Genomic DNA, 27320 nt, shown 5'->3' on the forward strand with positions numbered 1-27320 from the left:
TCTGGATTTGGAAATCCCATGTTGTGCATTTTACTTTTTTGCTGGTTTTTCAAAGCAAAATTGGATTGGATCAACCTGATCCAGATACCCTTTTCATTTACACTTTCAGATACACATATTTCAATGTTTTTGCCTTCTCTCAGACAATTTTGTGTAGCGTTCACCTGAGAAACTTTGTGTTCGCTCGCAAATAACTTTTGTCAGGTTCATCTCTTATAATAGTGCCAATGCAGTTTACAAACAGTGATAAAAAAATAAAAAAAAATAATGTGTGTGTGTGTATTACTTGATACAAATGTTATTTTTTGACCAGTCTTAGTTTTATTACATTTTTGTTCCTGAAATCCACCCTTCTGCTGGGATAATCGGGTATCCCAATATTACTAGAAAACTTTCCAACACAAACTGGTGATTTGATCCAGATCAAAACCAAGATTGGATTATGTGTTCTAAACTGATTTCAGAATCCCTTTTTTTTTAACAACCCATTTTCAAGATTTGATCCAATCTGATCCAATAACGTTTGAACAACTGAGCCCAGGGGATTAAATTGAGATTTTGAAGGCTAGGAAACCCTGTTCCCCACAGTACTCCCCAGCTAAATTATTTTAGTAAAAGGAAAAATAAAGGCAAAAAGAAGGCAATGCAAAGCAAAAATAAGTAAATAAATAAATGAATAAACAATTAAATTATTCTATAAAGTCTTTATCAAAAGTTCAGATTTCTGTTCTGGAAATGTATGCAAATGAATGCATATTTAATAAGAAATCGCCTTATTTGAGTATTTAAACATAACGTTTCAGAAAACTTGTCATACAAAACAATTGTCTTTTTGTACTGTGATTAATCAACTGGTGAAGAAGGCTATTAGTTAAAATCTCCAGTTCACCGTGGTGTCTTGCCTTTAAAAAATCAGACCATAACAAATGATATTTTAACACATGTATAATACTATAATGATTAAATATTATTTTAAATATTATTTTAATAGTTATTGTCCGGAGAAATCACTGTTATCTTTCTCTGAAGAGTGCTTTACTGTCGGAATTATGTTTTTTCTTTGACAAGAGAATAACCGCGGTGTGTTAGCCAATCAGAAAACGTAGAGACGGCTCTCTTACAAAATCAACCAATGGCGTGATCTTGAGGCGGGAATACCTTTTTGTCCGACCAATGGCCGACGTATTTGGGGAAACCTGTTTGGAAAGTTTTTTTCGCGCAAACGCGTGCAGCAACTTTTATACTGTACACTCCTCCGAGACCTTTCAAACTCACATGCGACTTTATTACCGATTTTAAATTATTATTTGTATAACCAGGAAATTTTACAACCACATTTTAAAGATAGGATAAACTGGATTAAAATACCCACGACATCAAAACCTCAAACCAGTGGATCGTCTGTATGATTAGGAGCCACGCGGATTCATAACAACTGCACAATATACGGATTTGCTGGTATTGCATTAATGTTTATTGATTTGATTCACATGTCAGAGCTAAATTCCTGTTTTAGCATTATCTTTTGTGAAGTTTGTGAACCAATTAAGACACCTGATTTGCTTTCAGTGTCAATATTGTAAAATTGTTGAATTTCTGATTGGGCATCAACTTTTTAGGAATGACAGAAGACTCCAGCTCTGTGAAAGCCATGGAAAAAGAGTTGAATGATAATCCATGCTCGAGTGAAGATGCATTTGCGTGAGTACAGCTGTTATTGAAAGTACATCGCACTATTAGGCCCTTTATACATCACCACCAAAATGTTGCACTGCATGTCCAATCACATCACATCCCCAAACACTTGTCCAAATGTTCTGTAGGCAAGAGAAGCTCTTGTTCTTGACTTCTTGACATCCTGTAATTGTGCTCTTGCTGGCACACACTGCATTCAAATTCACACATCACCTCTAATGCATCTATGAAGTCTGTAGATGAGTGTACGAGTAGGCTAAATATGTGTTAGTCAACTGAGAATAAGCGCTATTTAATGGCAACACAAACAACAGCTGCGCATTATTATACACAGAGCTGCACTTTGCAGCACGAAACGCCTTTCGTGTTACTGCGAAAGATGGAGACAAATTGAGCCTCCCAAACAAATGATGTGCACCAGAAATCGTAAATCTAACCAAGTGTGAACTGAGTGCCAGAGAGCTTGCATTCATTATTCAGAGAGTTATACTCCATCTTCTTTATGAATAAATTATTTTACTTTGATATCTAATGCATTATATGAGCGCGATAACACCGGGGACATCCATCCGTCTCTGGCATTTGTAATTAATCTGATGAAAGACTTGGACACCTGTAAGTGTTGCTGACAGCAGCCTGTTGTGATGAAGCCTGCTGGCAGACTGTCAAACACTCCAGTGAAGGGAGAAGTTTATTTTTAATGCGATTATATGGATTCAGATCTCATGAGCATCGTCTCATCTATTCCCACCCCTTTTTCTTTTCTCATATATGTTTGTCATTTGCTTCATATTCCTTTCCTCATGTTCCTCCACAGAGTAAACCCAAAGAAAAAGAAATCAAGGGCCAAAGGAAAGGTGAAGACTCAGCATGAAGGGAAGGAGAAAACGCACAGGAAGGTAGTTCTTCAATGTCACCATTCATTTTCTTTCGTCGTGCCCCTGGGATTCTCTCAAGTCCAGCTTAATTAAGAGGCCCTGTTAGCTTTGCTGTAAAGGAATATTTATGCAGTCATATCATTCAGAGCTTTCAACCTGTTTCATAGGTTACAGGGACCCAAATATAACAAGAACGGACTGCTACACGGAGCATAACCTAAAAGCGTTTAGTCAGCGAGCAATCAAGTCTGTGATCGGGATGACAGATTCATAGGTTACGAAAACAGAGATGTAACAAGAATAGACTGTTTCGCGGAGCAAACAATGCAATCTTCCCTTTTCAGAGCGGTTGCACCAAACCACTCATTATCTGTGAACGATAGTAATAGTATGTTCTCTAGTGCAACCTACTTCAAGCCATGCAGATATTTTTGTAGTGGAATATGATTCTCCTTGACAGCTTCGGGCACCAGTTTGGCCTCAAGTGGTCTAGATGGCTTTCCATGATAGCAGGTTGTAAGCCATTTGATTAGACTGGGCTTCCCTGTGGTGTGTCAAACCTGCAAATAGTCCTCCTTTCCCACTGCAACTTTACATTTGCATAATGCAGCTTCTTCATCTCTTTGATATTTCCATGCATTGCCTCTTCTTTATTTATTACCTGCCACCTTAATACAGTGTTTTACTGGTTCTTGCACAGTGGAATGAGATGGAATTGTAAAGCAATGTCCTTGTCAAGTTAGTAGATTGCTTGGAACTTATTTTTGATTTTTATTATTCAATTTGTTGGGATGTACATGAACGAACACACACACACACACACACACACATATATACATAATATATATATATATATATACACATTTTTTTTTCTTTTTTTTAAGAAATGTGTACTTTTTTTCTGCATGGGTGCATTGAATTTGATCAAAAGTGGCTATAAGAAAAACGTTTACTGTGTTGCTAAATGTTTTCCAAAAAATGCTCTTCTTTTGAACTATATGCAGTGCTTAGCATAAGTGAACACACCCTTGCTAAAGTTGACTAAAAAGAGAGATAAAAAATCATCTTTTGGAAATTGATCTTAATGCCTTAATTAAAAAAAAAAGAGGAAAACTCCAACCTTTAAGGACACCAATTTTCTTTGTGAATGAATAATGTATCGTAAACAAATAATGGGGTACTTTCCAAAAGATCATCTCTCAATGCAAATCAAACCAGCTATTAGGGTAACTGAAATAAAACCATGCCAATCTCTAGGTATGGTGAAGGGTATGTGATGATGTGGGGCTATTTTAATTCCAAAGGCCAAGGGAACTTTATCAGGATGCATAGTATCCTGGATCCATGAAGTAACTGGCCTTTAAAAATAAAAACCTGCCTGCCTCTATGGGAATTTAACATAGGGGTGTCCTGACTTATGCACCTTGTATTTTAAGGACATTTATTTATTTACGATACATTATTCATTCACAAAGAAAATTGGTGCCCTTAAAGGTTGAAGTTTTCCTATTTTTTTTTTTAAAATTGAGGCATTAAAGGGATAGTTCACCCAAAAATTTCATTTACTCACCCTCAAGTTGTTTCAAACCTGTATGAATTTATTTTTTTCTGCTGAACACAAAAGAAGATATTTTGAAAAATGTCTGTAACCAAACAGTTGATGGACCCCATTGACTTCCATAGTATTTTTTTTTCCTACTATGGAAGTCATTGGGGTCCATCAACTGTTTGGTTACAGACATTTTTCAAAATATCTTCTTTTGTGTTCAGCAGAAAAAAGAAATTCATACAGGTTTGAAACAACTTGAGGGTGAGTAAATGATGAGAGAATTTTCATTTTTGGGTGAACTATCCCTTTAAGATAAATTTCCAAAAGATGATTTGTTAAATCCTCTTTTTAGTCAACTTTAGCATGGGTGTGTTCACTTATGCTAAGCACTGTATTCTTCAAAAAAGTCACTGTTAAAAAAACATTAGGCAAAACACTTATTTTCAATATTGATAATAAGAAGGAGTGTTTCTTGATCACTAAACCAACATATAACAATGATTACAAAGGATCATGTGACACTAAATACTGGAGTAATGATACTAAAAATGTAAAGCTTTGCTGTCACAGGAACAAATTATAAAACAGTAAAACAATAATAAAATAGAAAACGGGTATTTTAAATTGTTATAATATTTTACTTGTACTGTTTTTACTGTTGCCTTGCAGCAGCATTAAAAACTGTGTGTGTATTTGAATTAATTATTAATGTAATGAATATTTTATTTATATTATTTTAAATCCATAGTTGCATTAGTTGTTTGTGCTGTTTAACTCATCATCCATTGTTATTGATAGCCATCCCAGACGATCAAGGCAATAGTGGCACCATATTTGGTGCATCAGCTAGTTGTCATGATTGTTTTTTTGTTTGTTTTATTTCAGATGAAAACACCTAAAGAGGAGTGCATGGACTTTGAAGAAAGAAGGTACAGTGAGACCACTGTGTGACATGTGAGGGTATTTTTAATAGCTAGCACCGCACATGTAGTATTGCAGATCCAGACTTTTGATTTAGAGAAATGGCATCAGCAGCCAGCAGCTGCACTTGGAAATGAGTTTTAATCCATTTACAATTCAAATATGCAATCATATTTTTTTTCTCTTTCCTTTAGAGTTGATGAAAATTAATTCTGATGATTTGAAAGTGCGCAGTTCTGGACAATATCCATTCCGATTTTCTCGCTACATTGGCTGTCTTTCAGGAAATTAATTTATTTATTAGAAAGAAAGATGTGGCATGTCAGAAAAGTAATAAGTGAAAAGCATTCAGATCAGAATGGGGGGGGGGGGGTAGATTGGAGCCTGAGGCACAAGTCTGGGAAAGCAAACGTTTAACATGAAGCTGTATTTCATATACAGATATAATTTAATATGTAAGATTTTCAGAGATAAAAAGTTCGACCATCTCAAATTTCTCGTTGACTGTTTCTGTCTCACGATAAGAACGGTATGTCTCTAATCAGGGACTTTGACAATCAGACGCTTTGTAAATCAATTCCTGCTGGTGATTGCAGGTGGGAGGTTGATTTACACGACAGAGGTCAGACTTTAAAACTGCTGAAGGTGTCCGAGTGTTCTTTTACACTTAATCTTTCCGAGAAAGTTCTTTGCTGAATTGAACCATTTGTTATTGTGATTGTAATTAATTGATTTGGTCTGCTCACCTCCCACCACATCTGAATCATGCTTTATGGAAATTGAAGCTTGCATCTCTTTGCAATTATCCTTGGACTTAATTACTGTAATTATATAATTATCATCAGTGGCCATTAAGCATTATTGTGTAATCACCATAATTTAGTCATTGTCATTGGTCAATGCGTTTTTGTCCTTTAGTTTTTTTTTTTTTACTGAAGTTCTCACAGCCTTTTAATGTGCTATTGACTGTTTGTCTCGTTTAGGTCTCTAGTGATTGTGAAGGAAGAGCCAGACAAAGATCCAGACTTTGTAACAGAAGGGAAAGGGAAAAAGAGGAAAAGAAAAGCGGATAAAACGGATGGTCCCTCTTCTACCTCTGAAGCACCTTTGTACGTTTTTTTTCTTTTTTTTTCTGGGTGTAGTAATGAATAAGCCAATAACATATCCCTTTTTCCTCTTCAGATATTTGTTATTTAAAGGTAAAGTGGGGTAAGCTGTGCCACTTTTTACTTTAAGCGATAGCTCACCTAAAAATTTCAAACCTGTATGACTTCCTTTTACAAAAGGAGATGTTTAGCAGATTGTCAAAGCTGCTTGTTGTCCATACCATGAGAGTGGAGGGTACCAAGGGCAGGGCAGCCATGGTCACCATTTACTTTCATCTAATGGAAATGAAATGTACAGTACAGTTCATAAAATGAAATGATTTTATGGGCCTAGAACAAGCAGCTTGTACATTTAATTTGTCATTTATGGGTAATCTTTAATCAAATAATTAACATGGTTTTGTAAATTGGAGGACCACAAATATACATGTTATACCTGAATTTGTGCATAATTTAATATAAATTTAATACAAATTTGCATTTAAATAACAAAGACCTTGCAATTTAAACATTGTCTAATTATTCAGTTTATTTAATGTCCATTTGTCTAACTTTTACACAAATACTATGCAACTAGACAAATTTTGGCATGTGTACTTTTATTGTTATGTGTGTCTTGCCAGTGGAGGATGGAATTTGTGTTGATTGTCACAGTTGCCTTTGAATTGCTCCCTTTAAAGGGATAGTTCACCCAAAAATGAAAATTACCCCATACTTTACTCACCCTCAAGCCTTCCTAGGTTTATATGACTTTCTTCTTTCTGACGAATACAGAGTTATTAAAAAATGTCCTGCTCTTTTCAAGCTTTATAATAGCAGTGTATGGAGGATGATATTTTGAAGCCCAAAAAAGTGCATCCATCCATGATAAAAGTGATCCATTCGTCTCCATGGGGTTAATAAAGGTCTTCGCAAGCGATGCGTTTGTGTAAGAGAAATATCCATATTTATAACTTTATCAACTAAAATAACTAGTTTCCGCCAGACGGCCTGCGCAAGTCGACTTACGCCAAAAGAGGAACACTTGACCCGATGTAGGATGTAGGAGTAGCGTAAGCTTTGACGCCTCTCTCGGGTCAAACAAAAGGGCTGGGCAACAAACTCAAGCTCCTCCGACATTTCTCTTTAAAAATTCTAGTTTTAGACTTCTAATTCGTGACTGGTGTTTTGTTTTGCTCTATCCTCTGCACTTCTGCGTTCGTCAATGCGTTGTGTTGGGTCAAGGGTTACTCTTTCGCTGTAAATCTGTCGTAAGCTAGTTATTTTAGCTGATTTAGTTGAAGTTATATATTTTTCTCACAAAAACGCATTATTTTGCTTTAGAAGACCGGATCTGTGTGGAGTACTTTTATGAAGGATGGGTTCACTTTTTTGCCATTCAAAATCATATCCTCCATTCACTTCCATTATAAAGCTTGGAAGAGGCAGGACATTTTTTACTTTAACTCAGATTCTATTTGTCTGAAAGAGAAAAGTCATATACACCTGGGTTAGCTTGAGGGTGAGTAAATCATGGGGTAATTTTCATTTTTGGTTGAACTATCCCTTTTAATAGATGTTTATTTTAAAAGTCATTTAAAAACATGCTGAAACTTTTTAGCATAAAAAAAAGATCATTTGTATCAATCACAGACACCTGTATATGATGCACTTGTAAATGATGGTGTTGGTATTCATTTTTTGAAAGTCTCTTATGCTCATCCAGGCTGCATTTATTTGATTCAAAATCCAGTAAAATAGTAATATTGTAAAGTATTCCAGTTTAAAATAACTGTCCTATTTTTCCTATTTTAAAATGCAATTTATTCCTGTGATTGCAAAGCTGAATTTTAGCAGCCATTACCCCAGTTTTCAGTGTCACATGGTTCTTATTCAGAAATTATTCTAATATGCTGATTTGGTGCACAAGAAACGTTTCTTGTCATCAGTGTTGTATGAAATTTAAGAGACGAAAAAGTATTGACTGCTTACTTGTATGTCCCTGAAAGGCCAAAGAAGAAGAAGAAGAAAGCTGCAGAAGAGGGACAGGGAAACTCTGCTACAGTAAAGAAGAAAAAAAACAAGGACAAAAAAGAAAAGGTGGGCTTTACCCAGAGTGCATTAGTGGTACATTGATTATAGAGAGAAGAACTTAGTGACTGTGTGCTGAAATGCTAGTAATTTTGGAACTGAAAACCAAAAATCTTTAAAAAGGACACATGCTGAGATGAGTTACATAAAGGCACAGTCGGAAATGTCTGAGGTACTGTACATTAGTGAGTTTTGCATTATTATAAACTGATTTTATATTAACGCCTCCACCATGTTATTTTTTTTTTTTTGAGTAAAACGATGGTTTAAAAAAAAAAAGAAAGAAAAGAAAATAGTCTTAATTGAAACTTCCATTCACATGGTGAAAAGTCATTTTAGCACTTTCTATTTTTTTTTTTCTCACAAATCATTTTATTCATCTTTTTCTATTCAACTAAACTGCCATCTGTAGGTCAAAGCAGCTTGTCCTTTGAGGTCACCTTACAATCTGATGGATTTAAAAGACCATGTCACAAAAGCGATTCCCTCTGCTGAAAAGCCATCATTTTGTTCAACAGCTTTCTGTTGATAGTCATTTTAGTGCTGCGGAGAGCAGTTTTGAAGAACATTTCTCTCTTGCAGAGCTCAAAATCTTATTCTCAGGAGAAACCGTTTACAGTTTTGTTTTTAGCTTACTGTGAAAAGATGCTGTCCATGTCCACGCTGCCCCTCAGGAGTTAATTTTGGTCAGGTGTTCCCACCGACTTGATTTTTGTGCGCTTAAATTTATCCAAGTATTTTTATCTTTGTAGAAGTAAATGTTTTTTGTCTCCTGTGGATCCACCAACATTTCAACCAGGAAAGCTTTTTATCAGAATAGCCACTATTGACCCTATTGTATTCCTCCAATATAACAAAAAAGTCATGTCTAGAGATGCCCTGAAAGTGTATCATAAAAAACTCTCTAAACACCAAGAACTCGTGACAAAATTGTCAACAGCAGTTATTCATGTTTATACGTACATCCTATTTTCACAGTTTCACAGTTTTCTTTTTTAACTAGAGCCTCTTTAAAATGTGCTTCAGAGCATCAAAGCTGTTACAGTTGTATTTGAAAGTAAGCAGCGATTTTAAATCAGATTTTCAGGAAACAGGATTTTAAGTACCACTTTAAGAGAAACTTAAATTATGAAGAAATGGAAAGTCTCATTTCTCCACAGGTGGCTTTGAGTCCAGCAGTGCTTATTTAAACTGGCTATATTTTTGAAAATTTGCTACTTCTGCAAAATGCAGACAAAATGTTCACAAAGTTTGCAGTGATGACCCCTTTTTCCCTTTCAAAGGTGATAAAAGAAGAAGGAGGGTGTTCTGTCTCCACTAAGAAGAAAAAAACCAAGGAGGAGATCCAGGCAGCCAGGGCTCTCAAGATAAAGAAGAAAGAGGAGGAAGAGAAACAAAGATGGAGATGGTAGGCTCTCTGCATGCAACTTCTTGAGACCTCTTTTAGCCTAGAAGTTTTGTTTGACACTTTCCTTGACTTTTTTCACAGGTGGGAAGAGGAGAAGTACGAGCATGGAATTAAATGGAAGTTTCTAGAACACAAAGGGCCGTATTTCCCCCCTGATTATCAACCCCTTCCTGATGATGTGAAGTTTTACTATAACGGTAGGCTATTTGTTCAGACATTATGAAGATCTTATTGCTTCTGTCTTACTGATGGATTGAGTGGAAGCGTTTCACAGCAAAATGTGTTAAAAAAAAAGAGAGAGATTTCGTTCAGGGAGGGGGTCAGTTCACTGGTCAGTGCTGTTCCCATTCATTTTTCTGGTCTGGGCACACAGCCCATCTCAAGGTTGACCTGTTCCTCTGTTGGTGTCAGGCCTACTTCAGAGAGCACAGGAAGAGTCTTTAATCTCTTCGCTAAACTTTAAGGTCAGCTTCTTCTATTAATATCCACTCTGCCATTTACCGTAGAGAGGCGTTTCTTAAACTATAAGTGCGTTTTGGAAGGCCCAGACAATTAATCTTGGTACAATAGCCCTGAGGGGGAAGTATTTGAATTTTGTACCTGAGACTCCCTGAACGGTAAGCTATAAATGCAGTTTTGATTATATTTGTCCTAGGCCATGATTCTCCGTGATGCATTTAAAGTCCTATATTGAAGGGTTTGCTGTCGAGTCCTGTGGGAACGTGTGTCTGAAGACTCATTTTATTGGGGTTAAAAACTTTTTTTCATTGCTCACTCGTTCTGTTGGAGATCTGTGGAAATTATATCTCGTTTATCTCTGTGCTTTTGTTGTCACCAGTTATCTTGTGAGAAATTAAGTTAGTAATAATGTTTATCTACTTTCTTTTTATTTGCAGATAAACTCCAAACTCTTAGTCATTAGTGATGTTGATTATTTACATATTTGGGGTTTGAGTTGGTTTTGGGCTCTAGAGATGTTTTGACATGTCCTGACATTTGTGCTTATTTCAGTTACTTATAATGGATTGTACCTCTCGGTTTCATACAAATTACATAATCAGAGACTATTTGTTTTCATTTTCATTTTAAAGTAGACATTTCAAGCTTTCTATAGACCTGTTTCTCATGTTTGTTTGGCAAGTAGGCTATTTGCTGAGTTTCGGTTCGGTTTTTGTGACGGGTTTCAGAAAGAAATTCACTGAGACTCTTTACAGTTTCAATTTCATATGATGTATTTTAGGCCTTGTTCAGACTGTCAGTCCAAATCCGATTATTTGTGTATCCGATTGGAATCTGATCTAAAATTATTGATGTCCACACTGTGTATCGCAACTGTTCAGATCCAATTTGTGTGTCCATGTAGCTCTTCCGTTTTCCGGAATGTCTGTATTGGTTTAATTCTATGGCAATGGACATCGGACCGTTGCGTTGGTAGTCATGCGCCAATAACAACAACAACCGCAACATGTAGGGGTTTGCAATAGAGATGTTGTCTTTTTTTTATTTTACGACATGGAAATGTGTAGCCGTGCACTGGACTACTGCGTCTTTTGAGGCATCGGCAGAACCGGAGGCTGGCATGTAATGTTACGCCTTTTTTCCCACGCAGTCGTCTCCCCCGGTTTCAAAATATGTCTCCGTTATATTGTCATTTTCTGCTCGTCCGGCACTTTGCAACAACACAACATTGTTTCTGCAGCGACTTTCAGCATGTTTCTTATAGCAACATCAGACATTTACGTTTTACGTGCCGTGAGAAAGTCACATAAACAACGCAAAATCCAATCAGATCATTCAGACTGACACTTTTGGCCCATCCAATGGACACTGTATTATCCCATGAGGCCATGGAAGAGGAATCACTATATTTGCTATGGATTTAGTGAAAATTTATGCCAATCTTTTTGATGTTATGGCAGATTAGATAAATGGCTAAATTCTGTTCTATGTAGTGTAAAAAAAAAAAAAAAAATGCAGTTTTAGACATCACTGTTATTATTAAAAGTACAAAATTAACATATTTTTATTTGAGATATGCTGAAGATTACATTTAAAGGGGTGGTTCGGGATTTTTGACATCGGACCTAATTTTTAAGTCAGCCTGGTTGTTATTCATCAGTGGAGACATTTAAAAAAAAAATGTATCCAGTCCTTATATTTGGATAGTTAGCCGATGCTAGGCTAGCGCGAGTCAATGGTATATGTTAGCCAGCCATTAAAAACCGTTTTACCCACTCCACAGTAGTGTTGTCAAAAATATCGATATTTCGATAAATATCGATACTGAAATATCTGAACGGTACCAATACTAATTTCCTGAAGTATCGATACTAGCCGAGCTGTCACTTTCACTTCTCTCCAAAGGCGCGTTGATAAACACCACACGCGCACTCGTCTCATTCGCTCTGGTTAAATAGCAAAAGTGAAGCGAATGGGGCCGATCACACTTGACGCGTTTTTTGCAGTGAGAGGCGCCTATTTTTTCAATTGGTTTCCAGCGAGCGTTCTACGGGCTGTTTATGTGCCTGCTGCGCCTCGCGGGCCTTCCGTTTTAATGATGAAAGCTAGTTGCTTGAACGCCCGGAGAGTGCGATGATGGAGGATAAACTTATGGTGCTCTCGCGGGTTACCAGGAGCTTAACGACTTCACGAACCGTAACTACCACAATGTTAACAGAAAGTAAATAAAGTTAATAAAAGGCTGATTTGACGTTTACTTGACTGACAGGACAGCTGTTTCAGTGGTTGCCGAGCAACATAACAAACGCAGCGCACTGCTCGTTCTGTGTGATGAGTGCTGTGTGCCTCGCGTTTTCGAACCTGAAAAACGCGTTAGTGTGATCGGGGCCTAATATAGCTAAGCACCTGAAAGACCGACACCGGGATCTATATAAATAATTTCGAGAGGTTGGTAACTCTTCTCATTTTAACATTTCTGAAACATTAACCAATGACCTAGTATTGTTGTTGATATGAGTGTGTTGTCTCGTTTTTTCACCGTAATTCTTAAAGTTAATATAATCTGACTGAGAAATCTTAGACAAGTAACGTTAAATATTTTAACTGTGGTCAAATGTAAATTAACTTTTGCTTATTTAACTTTATTCAAAAATTTGTATTTAATTCTGCAATTTGCCTTCATATCTTTTCATCAATTTGATTACACAGATACTAATTAAACTAAACTGAGCTATTGAATGACATCTTTGAATTCAATAATGAAATGCCTTTAACTGAAAATTTAATGTTTTATCTTATTATTATACATTACTGACACTATATCCTCCAATTTGATACTGTTAAGTGCTTTGACACAATCTGTATTGTTAAAAGCACTAATAGTATTGTTTTCGCGTATAATGCACACACGTTTGTGTTTAAATCTGTTCATCAAATAACGTTAATGTATTAACCAGCATTAATGCTTTTGAACAAGTGCACTACTTCAGGACATTTTTGTTCATGTAAAATATCCCTCATTGTCATGTTCTAGACTTGTTATATTTAGCTTTAAATAATTTAAAAAAACTTAATATTGTGGCAGTTTTTTTCTCCGTGGTATCGAAAATGGTATCGAATATCGATATTTTTCAAGGTATCGTATCGAAGTTAGAAATTCTAGTATCGTGACAACACTACTCCACAGTGCACCAAACGCAAATCAATTATAACACTAGACTATCGATGCAAATGTCCGTTGAGAGAATAATGTTAGAAATCAAACTTACCTTTCATCTCAATGATCCCAAAGGAACTAGTTTCTCAGCAGCTGCGGAATTTTACTTTGCTCCGGTTTGTAATGCGGCAAAAAGTAAACACAGAACAGAAGCGCACTACAGTCGTTACATCCAGCTAACGTTAGCTAGCATTCCTCAGCGATATCAAAGTCGCGGCAGGTAAATACACTTGCGTCATGTGTGTACCGGCTCACTCGGTTGCCTAGGTAATCAATATCACTCCGCTGCTGCTGTAGACAAGGCTTATGATTACAGGGAACAAATTATAACTAATGCAATGTGATGAAAAGGTAAGTTTGATTTCTAACATTATTCTCTCAACGGACATAGACATCGATAGTCTAGTGTTATAATTGATTTGCGTTTGGTGCACTGTGGAGTGGGTAAAACGGTTTTTAATGGCTGGCTAACATATACCATTGACTCGCGCTAGCCTAGCATCGGCTAACTATCCAAATATAAGGACTGGATAATTTTTTTTTTTAAATGTCTCCACTGATGAATAACAACCAGGCTGACTTAAAAATGAGGTCCGATGTCAAAAATCCCGAACCACCCCTTTAACAGCATTATTACATTTATTTTAATTAATAAATTATTAAAGTTGCGATGAAATGGAAGTAGCGACAGATCTTTTCATACATATTTTGATGTTCATTTAAATGTAACATTATCGAAAGGAAAAAAAATGTAGGGCCAGTACTTGGTTCTATTAATCAGTTGTTGATTGGATTTAGAAATGTGGGCATTGCACTCAAAAACGGAGGCAGATGAATGTGAGTTTGCAGGGGCAGGATTGGAGATGTCCTGCATACGTTACCAGAGAGAAGTGTTGTTGTTTTTATTGGAAGATCCAGTTATGACATTTTGCATTTTTCATGCCAAAACTAGATGGTGGTAAATCATATGCATATTTATATTACATTTTTGATTAACAGTATGTTGTTCAGTACATACTTTAACCCAAAATACTCATAATTGGTTGTTAGCTGGTTGCTTTTTTTTCACACTGATGTCCTTATGGTAAGTGAATATGTTCTTTTTGTTGTAGGAAAGGCAGTGAAACTCAGCCTGCCAGCTGAGGAAGTGGCACTTTTCTTTGCTCAGATGCTGGATCACGAATACACAACAAAAGAGGTCTTCCGCAATAACTTCTTCAGGGACTGGAGGAAGGTAAACCATTCCTTCACATGTAAGCCTAGCTCAATGTTTAACCAGTAGCTTTTACAGTGAGGAGGGATGGGTGTCAAGTTATGAGTATGGAACAGTTATGAAGCTTGCAGCATCCCAGAAGGCCTCAGGGCGTATCATGCAGAATTAATTTCGTGCTGCTTAGTGCTCAATGCTCTTGAAAATACGATTTGTGTAAAGGCATTGATATGCTAATCCAGACAACTCGCTTCCCGCATATGAACAAATCCAATTTAACTGTTTTATTATAACACGGAAGCCCCTGCTCGCTTCACTGAGCACAGTCTCCGCCCCGTCCCCGACTGTCAATCACGAGAATGAGCGAGAGAGGAATTCAAGTGATGAGACATCGGCTCTATTATTACAGTGCTTTCGAAAAGTGTCGTATGAGTGTTTTTGTCTCTACCTGATTGTTGCTCGCTGTTTTCTTCTGAGTTATCTGCAGCATGAAGCAAAGCAAACGGTTGTTAAAAAGTGTTCATATAGATGTTTCATGACCTTTTGACCCATTTAGTACTCATCAATGGAGACTAAACCTCCGAATACAATTAAGGGTTCAGTGGATAATGAATTTCTTGTGTTTCAGTAAATGGCCACCCATAGTTGTGCCCACATTCATTGACTGTGCAGTGCAGACAGCAATTAGAAAAACAAGGTCAATGAAAAGTGTGCTGAGAGGGAGGAGGCGTGTTTATGTACTTCTTAGCATTTGGCAATTACTGCACATTAGAGACCCGCCAGAACTGGGCGCCACAGGATGTAATCGGAGAGCAGCCTAACTCCTGTCTAGCTACAAAACTGTGTTCAGGATAAGTGGATTCATCTTTGATTGTCTTAGTGATATTGAAATTCTAGCTGATATATATATATAACGTTATGCCAGGTAACCTAGAAATCTATAATACTTTAATAAATAAGTAAATGCTTTATTATGTTTTATAATACACTAAAAGCGGTATGGTAGTGAATTTAGGCATCACAACAATATATACAGCATGAAAAATAGATAATAAACTATCCATACATCCATACAATGAAAGCCAATGGACACCAAAACTGTTTGGAAACTTTGCAACATGAGTGAGTGAGTAAATGATGATTGAATTTTCATTTTTTGTGTACTATACCTTTAAATGAATGTCATCATTATAATAGAGGAGGGACCTTTGAGCTGCTGGTTACATTGTACCTGACAAAATAAATAAAACATCTTTGCAATAATCTACCACAAAAAAAAAAGTTAGTGCTAGACGATGGCAAAAGCCATTTCAGTTAAATTTGATATTTAATTTAAAAAAACACAATAATCATTATTGTGCCAATATGTTGGTCCCTACTAGCTTCACACCAGTGTTGGTAAAATCTGTTTTTGGAAGCTATCATTGAATTATCTCTCAAATCTATTTGTGTGATTACTTTTTAAATAATCAGACTTAGGTTTTCTTCATGGCAGATGAAAAAATGGAAAAAAACATTTCTTAGGCTGTTTTCACACCTATAGATTGTTTGTTTTGTTCTGAAACAGGGACTTAATTAGTTACAATGTTGCATTTTCTTCTTGGTTCGGTTCGGAAAGGCAACCTTTCAAAGCATACCAAAATGTGTTTATGCAAGTCACATGCGAGTACAACTGTCCTCTTATTGGTCAGAGTTTCGTCTGCGTCATCCATCAAGATGATTGACAAGTTCGCTCCATAAGCTTATTGTGGCTTTATTTGTAACTGTCGAGACACACACAAACACTATACGAATGTAGCCATCATTCGCGCTGTTAAATTATATACTACATTCGTATTAATACTGCAGCAAATTCAAACATGGATCTGTGGATCTCCCAGCGCTGTCTAGAGGTTAACGGTGTCAAGACACACACAAACATACTAATGCTATAATGCAGCTAGAGCAGGAATCAAGGCTTCATCGGGACAGCATTCTCACACAGAGAAGCATTTTAAGATGAAGAGGTGCTCTTTTGGTTTTCAACCTTGAGAACTAATGTGCACACTCACAGAATCAGACACTACTGCTATTTATATAGCACATTTCCCGTTATGAGTTATAAAACCATTTGGTTCATTGGTCTGTTTGGTTGGATTGCTTTCAGACCTCAAACGAACCGCCTGGTTCAGGCGGTCTTGGAGCGATTGTTTTGTTGCGGATCCGAGGGTGATTGCCGTGTTCATATGCCTAAATGAACCAAACCAAGGGAGAAAATGTACTTGGTTCCGAAAAAAAAAACTCTCAGGTGTGAAAGCACCCTTAGACTTAGATTGGAAGGGCCCATACCATAACTATAGATCTGAATGTCATAGAGACTTTAGGTCAGTTAGTAACCACTCTGAACATGCTAGCTTTAGTATAACAACACAACACTGGGGTCAGCAAGATTATTATTTTATTTTTTTTAAGTTGATCAAATGTGACAGTAAAGACTTTTACATTGTTTAAAAAAATTCAATTTTAAACGAATACTGTTCATTTGAACTCTATACATCAAAGAATCCTAGAAAAGTTTCCACAAAAATATTTATCAGCGCAACTATTTTCAACATTGATAATGTAAAATGTTTCTTGAGTGCCAAATTATCATATTAGAATGATTTCTGAAGGATCATGTGACATTGACTGAAGACTGGTGTAATGATTCTGAAAAATAAGCTTTGAATCACAGGAATATATTACAATAGAAAACAGTTTAAAATTATAATTATATTATTTCACAATATTACTGTACTAGCATTAAATATAATTTAAACAATAGACATAGCAATGCACTTTTTTAATACCGTAATTAATTTGAATTTGTAATACTGCAGCAACATGAAACAGATTATTCACAACAAATCATGGACTATAATAAATGGATAACATTGCACTTTTTAGCATTGCACTCAAGTTAATTTCCAATAGTTGCCACAGAAATGAAACTTTTCCTTTTAAATACAGTGACGCATTTCTCAATTGCCAGTTATTTGTGATCGCCATTTTGAACATTTGATTTATTCAACAATTTCATGGTTTGTGCTGTGCTCTAGTCCTAACCAATGTAGTTGATTTGTGAGTCTATGAGGTTTGAGAGTGTCTGTTTGTGTGCCATTTTTTGGGGGGGCATTCTTTCCCTTTCCATCTCATTTTACTCTTTTCCTTCTCTGTGCTCTGGGCTCTGCTCCCTGGCTAATGGCCCAGGGGTGCCATTTATGGCCGAGGGTGTGTGTGTGTGACAGAATGGGGAGATGGAGGGGGGCAGGTCAGATGAAATTGCTTGTGTGAGGTCCCGTGGTGCAGGTTCTCTTCACCAGCCCCTGGAGGAGAGATTAGAGTGAATCAGTGTTAGTGTGACATTTAGCACCTGCAAAAGTGCAAGAATAAATCATAAGCCGACAAAAGGGAAACGCGTATGTCAGTCCTCTGTGACCCCTCCATCCGATACTTACTTTTCTCTCCTCTCAATTTTTGGTTGTCCTCGTCCTCTATCTCCTTTCCTGTGCCGCATGGGAAACTGTGATCATCACAGGTGAGGTTATCTCAGTCCTCTAGTGTTGTTTTGATGATATTTAGTGTCTTCTGATGTAGGAAGTCCTTGTTGTTATCGAATGTCAGGAAACAGGCCATATCTCGAAGCAATATCAGTGCAAAGGATCAGAAGGCACCCTTTTTTTAGTCATTGAGATGTATAAAACTGCTAAAAAAAAACAAAACATTAGAAGTGGCTCCCTTAAAAGGACTTAACTTTGAAGTAGGGCTGTTTCACATGATATATCACTTAATTAGTGACATATTTCAGTATTCGCTCCCAAGAGTAAATAAAAACATTATTATGAGAGACGATTAAATCTTTGAATAAACAAAATGGAGCTTTAGAAATCAATTTATTGAACAAAACGTGTTCTTGAATTAAAAAAAAAAAACTATTTTTAAAGCAGCACAAGGCAACAAAACCAATTTTGACTAGGCATAAATATTGCGAGCAAAACGAGAAATGTTCTAAAAAAGACAGCCTAGGCATGTATGATCAGACAGCCATTGTTTGATCAATTTACCCTTCAGAATAGCTGCTATGCGTCACAAAAGTCTCAAGCACTTCCACTGAACTGAATCTTTTGCCTAGTCTGAAGTAAAATGTATGATATTCCTCTTACCAAGTTTCAATTCATGACAGGACTGCCAATTGGAATCAACCTGAATGCAGTCAACTCAAAAACCTGCTGTAAATGCTCAAGATCTTGACTCCTAAGCAAGGTCAAAGTCAAATTTCAGCCTTTTCCCAACATTTAGAGGACTGTAAAGATTTAAAAGTTTGAGGTCTGTAAGATTTTATTTATTTATTCTTAAAAATAAGTCTCTTATGCTCACCAAGGCTGCATTTATTTGATCAAAAATGCAGTAAAAACAGTAATGTGAAATAGTATAATTATTCCCATAATGGCAAAGCTGAATTTTCAGCATCATTACTCTAGTCTTCAGTGTCACGTGATCCTTCATAAGTTATTCTAATATTCTGATTTGGTGCTCAAGAAACATTAGAAAACATCTACCCTTGAAAGATGAGGTCATGCTAAAAGTTTCTCAAAAGTAGTAGCTGTCTAATGGAAGATGTATTGACCTGAATAAGTACTGATTGCTGTCATGAATTGTTTTCGTCCATCATTCTACTCCGAGTGTGATGATTCAAAGCCTTTTATTACAAGACAAGTTGGATAATGTTTCATTGATTCTCTCACATCAATTTATTTTCACATATTATTCTCTGTAGCCGTTTTTGCTGCTGTTACAGCAAAAGGCAAAGTTCTGATATGTGAAAATCTTGCAGTCAAGCATGTATGTGTTGCTAAAAAAAACATGAGGGTGTGAATCTTTTCTGATCTTCGCACATATACGCTTACCCAAGGTCAGCTAAAGTTCACTCAGTTCAAGAAATGTGTGCTTGGTCTATCACCCTACAGTATGTGGATACAAAACAGCGCCCTCAGCTTCTTTCTTATAAGATGTCTGGTAGATGTATGAAGCGAGCAGAAACTGTCTTAAAACCCTGCATGGAAGGGACTTGTTTTCCCTGAGGAGTTAAGTTAAATTTCTGTTTCACAGCCTTTCGTATTGATTTTAATCCTGTCCAAACTGTTTTTGTTTTTTTTCACCTAACCGTGGGACAAATTCTGTTGCAAATTGTCTACAAGGGCTAGGACGATACACCTATCTCCCGATTCGAATCTATCACGATACTTGGGTGCCGATACGATATGTATTGCAAATTATTTATTTTTTTATTTTTTTATTTTATTTTTTTAAGAATTGCAATTCTACAAGTATTGCGACTTGATATTGCAATTTTTTTTAACACTAGACCATCGGGAAAAGTTAAATCATACACTTATACAGACTGTACATGATGTATAAGATGAGTCATATTTACAAAAACAAATCATCACATCTTTCTGACTTTTATTTCAGAAGCATCATACAATACTACATTCTCTTGAATAAATGATTCAATAACAAAAATAATTTTTTTAACAGTCACTTGTCGCCACTTATTGGCGAAACAATGTAATCGATAAATGCGTTATTTTAAGCACCAAGTTTCTATCAAAAGCTGATCGCTATCATAGACATCACTGTTCATATTTGAACTTTAAACTTTTATCCAAGTACTTCTATGATCATTTTAACTATTGAATCACAAATAGTTGAAAAATAGGTTGAAAAGACTGTTTCATGGCAACTTTCTCCGGGTCAGCGGCAGCGCCAACACAGCTTTGAATGTTGCGATATGATTTTTTCAAAGTTTAATAGACAGACAAATTGAAAGATCGCGTGGGTGTTTGAATCGAGATCACAGTCTTTTCAAAGATGAATCGTGCAGCTCTATTGTCTTATCTCTCTCTCAGCATATGAGTAGCACGAGGGCTTTTTAGTGCTTTCAGTCTCACGTCTCTTCCCCGTCTCTTTGGTCCACTTGGGATATTGCGTCACTCAACACTCATAGATAACGACACATTTCATCTGTTGGAACGAAAGTGGCTAACTTCTGTCAACCTCATCTACAAGCAAGGACAAAAATAAAGCAATTGAATTTGAATTAATATCGATTCTGGAATAAAAAAAATCGATTTTAGAATCGTAAAAAAAAGAATCACGATAGCTAGGTGAATCGATTTTGTCTCCCAGCCCTATTGTCTACTGTGTTACGTCTACCCTGGGGTCCTCTGAGAAACAGTAAATGACATCTGGCTAGAGATGTCTATGATTTTGCTGTGTATTATTTTAGCACAATGATTCTCCTAATGTATACTGCTACTAAGGCTGCATTTACATCACATTTTTCAAGTGGCCCAATTCAGATTTTTTTTCTTCCTCCCATGTGGCACAGATCAGATATGACACATGAATCTGTAAGCAGGAAAAAAGCACATTGATTCTGATATTCTCAGATCGGTTTCAGGCTTCATTCATATGTGGAAATAAATCAGATATGAATCGGATACATGCATTTGCGTCTGCCATGCTAGCTGACAGATCAGTTATTCCCCTGTCAAAGCGAATCTTACGTTATTGAAAAAGTGATGGTGGCAAATGACGTTGACTCGGTTGGACACCAACCGTGATCACATAACTCTTTTCAATGCTGCAATGGAGGACGAAGGCTTAACCCAATGTTTTGCTGACCTTTAAAGATGGTACGGAAAGCAAAAGCTTGTATTCATCTGCGTCCATTGCAGATCGCGTCGTTTTTTACTTCCTTTTCGGCCTAAGCTTTTCCAGGTCAGTATGTCTACCTTGGGTTGTTTCGCCAAGTATATAGTATAAATGCAGATATTGATATGGGTCACTTTTAAAAGATGTAGTGAGCTGGTCATCAAAAAAATCAGATATAGTCAACAAATTGGAATTGGGCGTGGGCATCAAGACCTGCATTAAAATAAAAAAGTTTCACTGCCTGGTGAGCCTTTAATATGGACTTTTTGCCAACTTTTTGGTTAAAATTACAGTTGGTGGTTCAAGTACAGCTGACAACTCATCACGGTCACTGTCGAGCAGTGTGTGGTCTGATCTGATGGTTCACCCAAAAATGTAAATTCTGTCATTAATTACACACCCTCATGTCGTTCCAAACCCGTTAGACTTTCGTTCATCTTCGGAATACAAATGTATCTTTTTCTAATCTTTTTGATGAAATCCGAGAGCTTTCTGTCCCTTCATAGACACTTTGAAGCATCAAAAAGTTAATAAAGAGATAGTAAAATCTCTTTATGAATCCATAGCAAATCCATATGAATTGAACAGTTTAGTTTACATTTTCTGAAGAGACTTGATCACTTTATATGATGAACAGATTGAATTTAGGCTTCGTTTTGATGGTTTGACACTTCCTTCTTGATGGTTTTGATGGTTTATGCATGTTGTGTACAGGAGATGACTTTGGAGGAGAGACAGCTAATCATGGATCTGAACAAGTGTGATTTTGGGGAGCTCCATACTATGCACAAAGAAAAGGTGGAAGCCAGAAAGAACATGAGTAAAGAGGAGAAGTTGGTGGGTGTCCTTCGAAACATCTAAATGTTTGAAATATAAATCAAAGTTACAATCTTTCAATGGACGGCCTCATCCCTTACACTAGGTAACCAATGTTCCTCTGAATTGATAAATGTTCTCCAGGTTAATAAAGAGGTCAATCAAAAAATTGTTGAGGAGTATGGGTTCTGTGTGTTGGACCACCATCGCGAGCGCATTGGGAACTTTAAGATTGAACCTCCAGGGCTTTTTCGAGGCAGAGGAGACCATCCTAAACAGGGAATGCTGAAGAAGAAGATTCGACCTGAAGACGTCATTATCAACTGCAGCAAGTGAGGCTTTCATGTTGTAACACTCCTCAGTCAGCACAGCCGTATTATATGTTCAGAAGTGGGATTGTTTCTGTAGCACTGTGGCATGAATGTGAAGACTAACAAAAGCACATTGCTGATATGTTTGATAGAAAGTTGTTTGCAGATGGGTAAAAGCAATTTTTACTCAAGATCTCTTGAAAAACCATATATATGCAGTTTCAAGTGATATTTCTTTCATCAATCAGTATTTTGTTTTCAGAGGAAGTATAAGGTATGAATTTAACCCTACAGAGACTCTCGTATCCCAGAACCTCCTGCTGGTCACCACTGGAAGGAAGTTCGTCATGACAACACTGTAACGTGGCTAGCCAGCTGGACTGAGAACGTACAAGGATCTTGCAAATATGTGATGCTCAATGCCAACTCCAAACTTAAGGTATATATTATAGTCTCCGCTTCAGATTAAAAGCTTTAGCACTTGTGTATTTATTATTTTTTATATATTTATTTTGCTATTTAACTATGCACAGTTTTACTGAATGTATATGGTTAATTGCATTTTACTTATTTACTTTTATTTTACTATTGTATCCTTTTTTTCTTTTTTTTCTTCTTTTTTTTAGCTTTTTGCTACCCTATCAGAACAGATTTGCTGCAACCCACCATAGATCTAGATCAGGGGGTTTCAAACTTTGCAGGGAACCCTGTAAATTATTATAAATGTGCATGAAATATGGAAAATGATTTAAGTATAATGTCAAATTCGGGAGATTTTAACTACCATTATTGTTGTTGTTATTATTATATTAACTAACTCTGGCCCCTGGAGGTCCTTGGACCCCAATTTGAAAACCCCTGATCTAGAAAAATGTACTTTTACATAATCTACCTACATAAACTAATTCAGATAAACCATCACTAAACAACACATAAAAACAAAACAAAAACTGAGATCTGTCACTTTATGTCGGTGGGACAATCTTTTCCTTCATGGAGTACATTAGTGCCCGTCCACTTTTTAGCAGCATTGGTTAGCAGAAGTATTTTTATTTCGATTCATTTTTCCCATTGGGATTTTTAGTCTTTGTTAAAGCGTTACAAGCCTTGAAACCAATCCAACCAGCTATGAGGTAAATCATGACATTTGAAAATGAAGCTTCATGGGAGTGGGCATTTCCCGCCAGCTCTTTTGGTGTGATTTACTCTCCGAGACTGTCTGATTTGTTGACTTTTCTGTACGGGGTCATGGGTAATGTAGTTTTCACTGCAAATTCACAGCAGTTAAATATGATTATTTAAAGTTGAAATAATGTGAACGGATAGTTTTAACAAAAACATACCATCGAATAACAACCTTGGAACTCGCAGTAGGTCTGTCTTTAAAGGCCTAAAAGTTATCATTAAAAATCTATTTCCCTATGGAGAAAATGAATGGCGATTTACTTCCACAACCCAACTATTTTATTCTATTAATTGGCGATTCTTGGTCAGAATAAGCTGCAATCTGGATGCAACTTCATGCTGTTAGTAAAAAGTCTGGTGTTGTGATGGGAATATTTCCTTACTATTGACTTGATTAAAATGTACTTATTGCCCTCTCCTTTCTCTCTCTGCCTGTAAATCCCTTCATTTACAACTCAGCTTCACGTCCTTTTCACCTCATGACTGTCTGTCTCTGTCACCTTGTTAATAATAGATGTGATTTGATGTTGCCTTTTAGCACTGAGTCTGGGCCAATCAAACAGAGCTGATGTGTATTCTCGCGTTCTGCCGAATCACGCTCACTTAGTTTCAGCTCAGCACCTCATCTTCACCCTCGTTCCACTCACTTCCTCTCGCTAATTAAATTAGGAAGAAAAGTGATCAATTTCATCTGAACTTAGTGATGGACACCTCAAGAAATCTAAAAATCTAAACAAATTCACTAAACCGTCTCCCAGCCACCTCATTACTTTGCTTTTCTTTCCTAAACGAGTCCATTCGTCTGTCTGCTTTCTGTTGCTTTTTATGTGCGGAATAAGTGTGTGAAGGTTAAGTTATTCTACACTATGTTGGTCACTATGCTGTTGCTGTGACAACAAAGTAGCTTTTTGTATGTACAAATTAAAGTGCTTGTAGCTGGAATCAGACAACCTGACCGTAACATGCAATAAGGTTATTTAAATACCTGTTTTCAGGATTTATTAGATGGGAGGTGGCGAGGCGCGCTACAATGTTCTGTTCATTCATCATCAACTGAAAACAGCATATAGAAAAATAGAGATTTTTGGAATTTAAGAATTGGTATCGTTTCATAAAAATGAGAATCAATTAAAATCGAGAAATCGTTGTTGTTTTTTGACCCAGTCATAATCTATATTAAAGTAATGTACTTGTAAACGTTAAACTTATAGCTGAAATATAAACCCTTAGATGTTCTGAGCCAACTTCCTGTTTTAGCAGAAAGAAAAATTGCACTGAAAATGCTGGCAAGAAATTTGCATTTGTTTTGTGGAGTCTTCTTGATATGAATCTCTTGATATGATTTTTATTTTTTCATCATTTCAGGATTTCATTCAGTTCCTTTGGAATAAGATGGTATTTGAAGACAGATCACTCATGAAGTGTCAGGCTGAGCTGCCCCATGTAATGTAATTTAGTTCCTTGCTTTACTTTGTTGATTTATTTTGTTTCCCGTAGGGTGAGAAGGATTGGGAAAAGTATGAGGTGGCTCGTAGACTGAAGTCGTGTGTGGATGCCATCCGAACCCAGTACCAGGAGGACCTCAAGTCCAAACAGATGGGCTCACGCCAGAGAGCCGTTGCCCTCTACTTTATAGACAAGGTCAGGCCACACAAGCTGCTCAGACATAATTTGTGCACATTAGAGGGCTGCTAAATCATGACTGCTTTATTTTGGAAAAGACCAAAGGGTTTGAGTGTACTGGTAATCACTTCACGTCAATTAAGCTGCCTGTGAGAATAAAAACAGCAGAGAGTGAGGAGATATCACAGCATGGTGCATTTGCTATTTCTGCAGGTGTACTAAGTTCTGAAAGTTACAGTATGTTTTCATAATATAATTAACTTTATTTTAAAATATCAAAGTTCAGTTCCTCATGTTATGGTCAATTTAAAGGGGTCCCATTATGCCCTTTTACGAAGTCTTGATTTGGCTTTTGGGGAGTACTAGAATGTTTTCATGCTTGATTGTTCAAAAAACGCATTATCATTCACATATTTTACATCATTAGTACAGCTCTCTCCCCAGTCTGTCTCGGACACAGCAATTTCGATGAAGCCACCCCTTCCGAAATACGAAATGTGCTGTGATTGGTTAGCTGGCCCAGTGTGTCATGATTGGCACTGCGTAGCGCGTGTTCTGGAAATGTCCCGCCCCTCCATAATTTCATAATAGCAAATGTCTCAAATGGGACTTTTTCATAATTGTGAATTCTTATCTCACAATTGCGACTTGTCACAATGAAATTATATTTCACAATATGACTATTCAAATTGAACTTCATATCTCAAAATTTAAAAAAATCAAAATTTGAGTATCTCATAATAGTTTTTTTTTTAGATCTTATAGTGTGACAAATAAAAATGTATGGAAGGCAAACACCTTTTCCTCAGTTTATAAAGACGCGCACACACACACTCTTACAAATCCTAGTTCTGTGTGGAGATACTGGATCAAAGGTTACATCAGTATCAAAGGTTTTCTGAGTCTTTTCTTATTACACTCAATACCATACTGCAGCTTTCAGTCCACTGTCATGTCCAAACATGTTCACAAGCAGCTGAGCATTGACTCTAAGATGTTCTGAAGATCCAGTGTCATGTCTTTATGAAGCATGTGTATGTGTGTATTAAACTCTTCAGCTGGCTCTGAGAGCAGGTAATGAAAAGGAAGAGGGTGAGACGGCAGACACCGTGGGTTGCTGCTCACTACGCGTGGAGCACATCACTTTACACGACACACTAGATGGGCAAAAGTGTGTGGTAGAGTTCGACTTCCTGGGTAAAGATTGCATCCGCTACTACAACAAGGTTCCTGTGGCCAAAAGGGTAAGAACATTTTAAAAGTAGACAGATTGTGCTGGCTTACATTTACATTTCTTACATGAATTAACACTGGAACAACACAAGCTTAACTAAAACACTTCCAAATGGAAATGCAAATCTAGTGCAAATTGGATTCATCGCATTTATCAATTACCTCATGTATGATAATTTTAGTCATAACAGGTGGGTTATTATTTTAACACAGCTCGTAGCTGTGGAAAGTACGGTTTCTCCACTGTTCGCTAGCGTGCAGGTCAGGCTAGAGGGGCCGTGAGACATGTGTGCTGTACTCAGCCGCTAGATCTTGTTTGCTTGCATAGGTTTCAAAATGTAAATGAGAACATTTGAAAGAAGCTCATCAAGTGAAAATTAATTTGTTTCTGAATATCTTGTAAGTTTATTTGGCGTCAGGCAGACTTTGCGGAAATGTCAGATATAATTGCAGGTATTGTGAAAACCGACCCCCACTTTCTCATCACCGCATTACGACATAATGAATAACAATTAAACCCTTTGGAACTTGATTCCACGTGGTCTGTGGCTGCATTACCGTCAATACGCTGCTGTTCATTTTCCTTTTTTATAGAATAACAAGTTTGTTTGAATAACACTTTTTTTGTATGAATGTATCTATGTCCTGAAGTCTGAGATCACATGAAACATCTGGGATTCAACACCTAATTTTAGAAATGAAGGTTACGTTTACATTAATCCGGATACATATTAAAATGGCGTTTTCGTTTCGTTTCTCTGCCCACTCTTCCAAAAGTTTGACATCCACACTGAAACGTCTGAAAACGCTAAATTCACCTTACGCATGTGTAAAAACTCTTAAAAGCTCACTGAGATGATACAGATGGAACAGACATAATCACGTTCTCACGTTATTTTTCTGG

At 36.7% G+C, this 27320-nt stretch overlaps 1 protein-coding gene across 1 annotated transcript in view; it reads left to right on the forward strand.

Annotated features, from left to right (window-relative positions):
• The first annotated feature begins 1233 nt into the window (after positions 1 to 1233).
• LOC309507627 (DNA topoisomerase I, mitochondrial) overlaps positions 1234 to 27320 on the forward strand; it is a 34892-nt gene continuing 8805 nt past the window's right edge. The window contains exons 1-14 of the mRNA XM_082181944.1: positions 1234 to 1458; positions 1620 to 1701; positions 2513 to 2594; positions 5008 to 5051; positions 6027 to 6152; positions 8138 to 8228; positions 9503 to 9627; positions 9709 to 9824; positions 14416 to 14537; positions 21963 to 22085; positions 22209 to 22396; positions 22670 to 22814; positions 25058 to 25201; positions 26242 to 26427. Coding sequence (XP_082038070.1) covers positions 1622 to 1701; positions 2513 to 2594; positions 5008 to 5051; positions 6027 to 6152; positions 8138 to 8228; positions 9503 to 9627; positions 9709 to 9824; positions 14416 to 14537; positions 21963 to 22085; positions 22209 to 22396; positions 22670 to 22814; positions 25058 to 25201; positions 26242 to 26427 — 1572 coding nt within the window. The 5' untranslated portion in view covers positions 1234 to 1458; positions 1620 to 1621. The remainder of the gene's footprint in view (positions 1459 to 1619; positions 1702 to 2512; positions 2595 to 5007; positions 5052 to 6026; positions 6153 to 8137; positions 8229 to 9502; positions 9628 to 9708; positions 9825 to 14415; positions 14538 to 21962; positions 22086 to 22208; positions 22397 to 22669; positions 22815 to 25057; positions 25202 to 26241; positions 26428 to 27320) is intronic.

This window comes from Leuciscus leuciscus (genome assembly GCF_965113295.1).
Source record: "Leuciscus leuciscus genome assembly, chromosome: 10".
In the NCBI taxonomy this organism is placed as follows: Eukaryota; Metazoa; Chordata; class Actinopteri; order Cypriniformes; family Leuciscidae; genus Leuciscus; species Leuciscus leuciscus.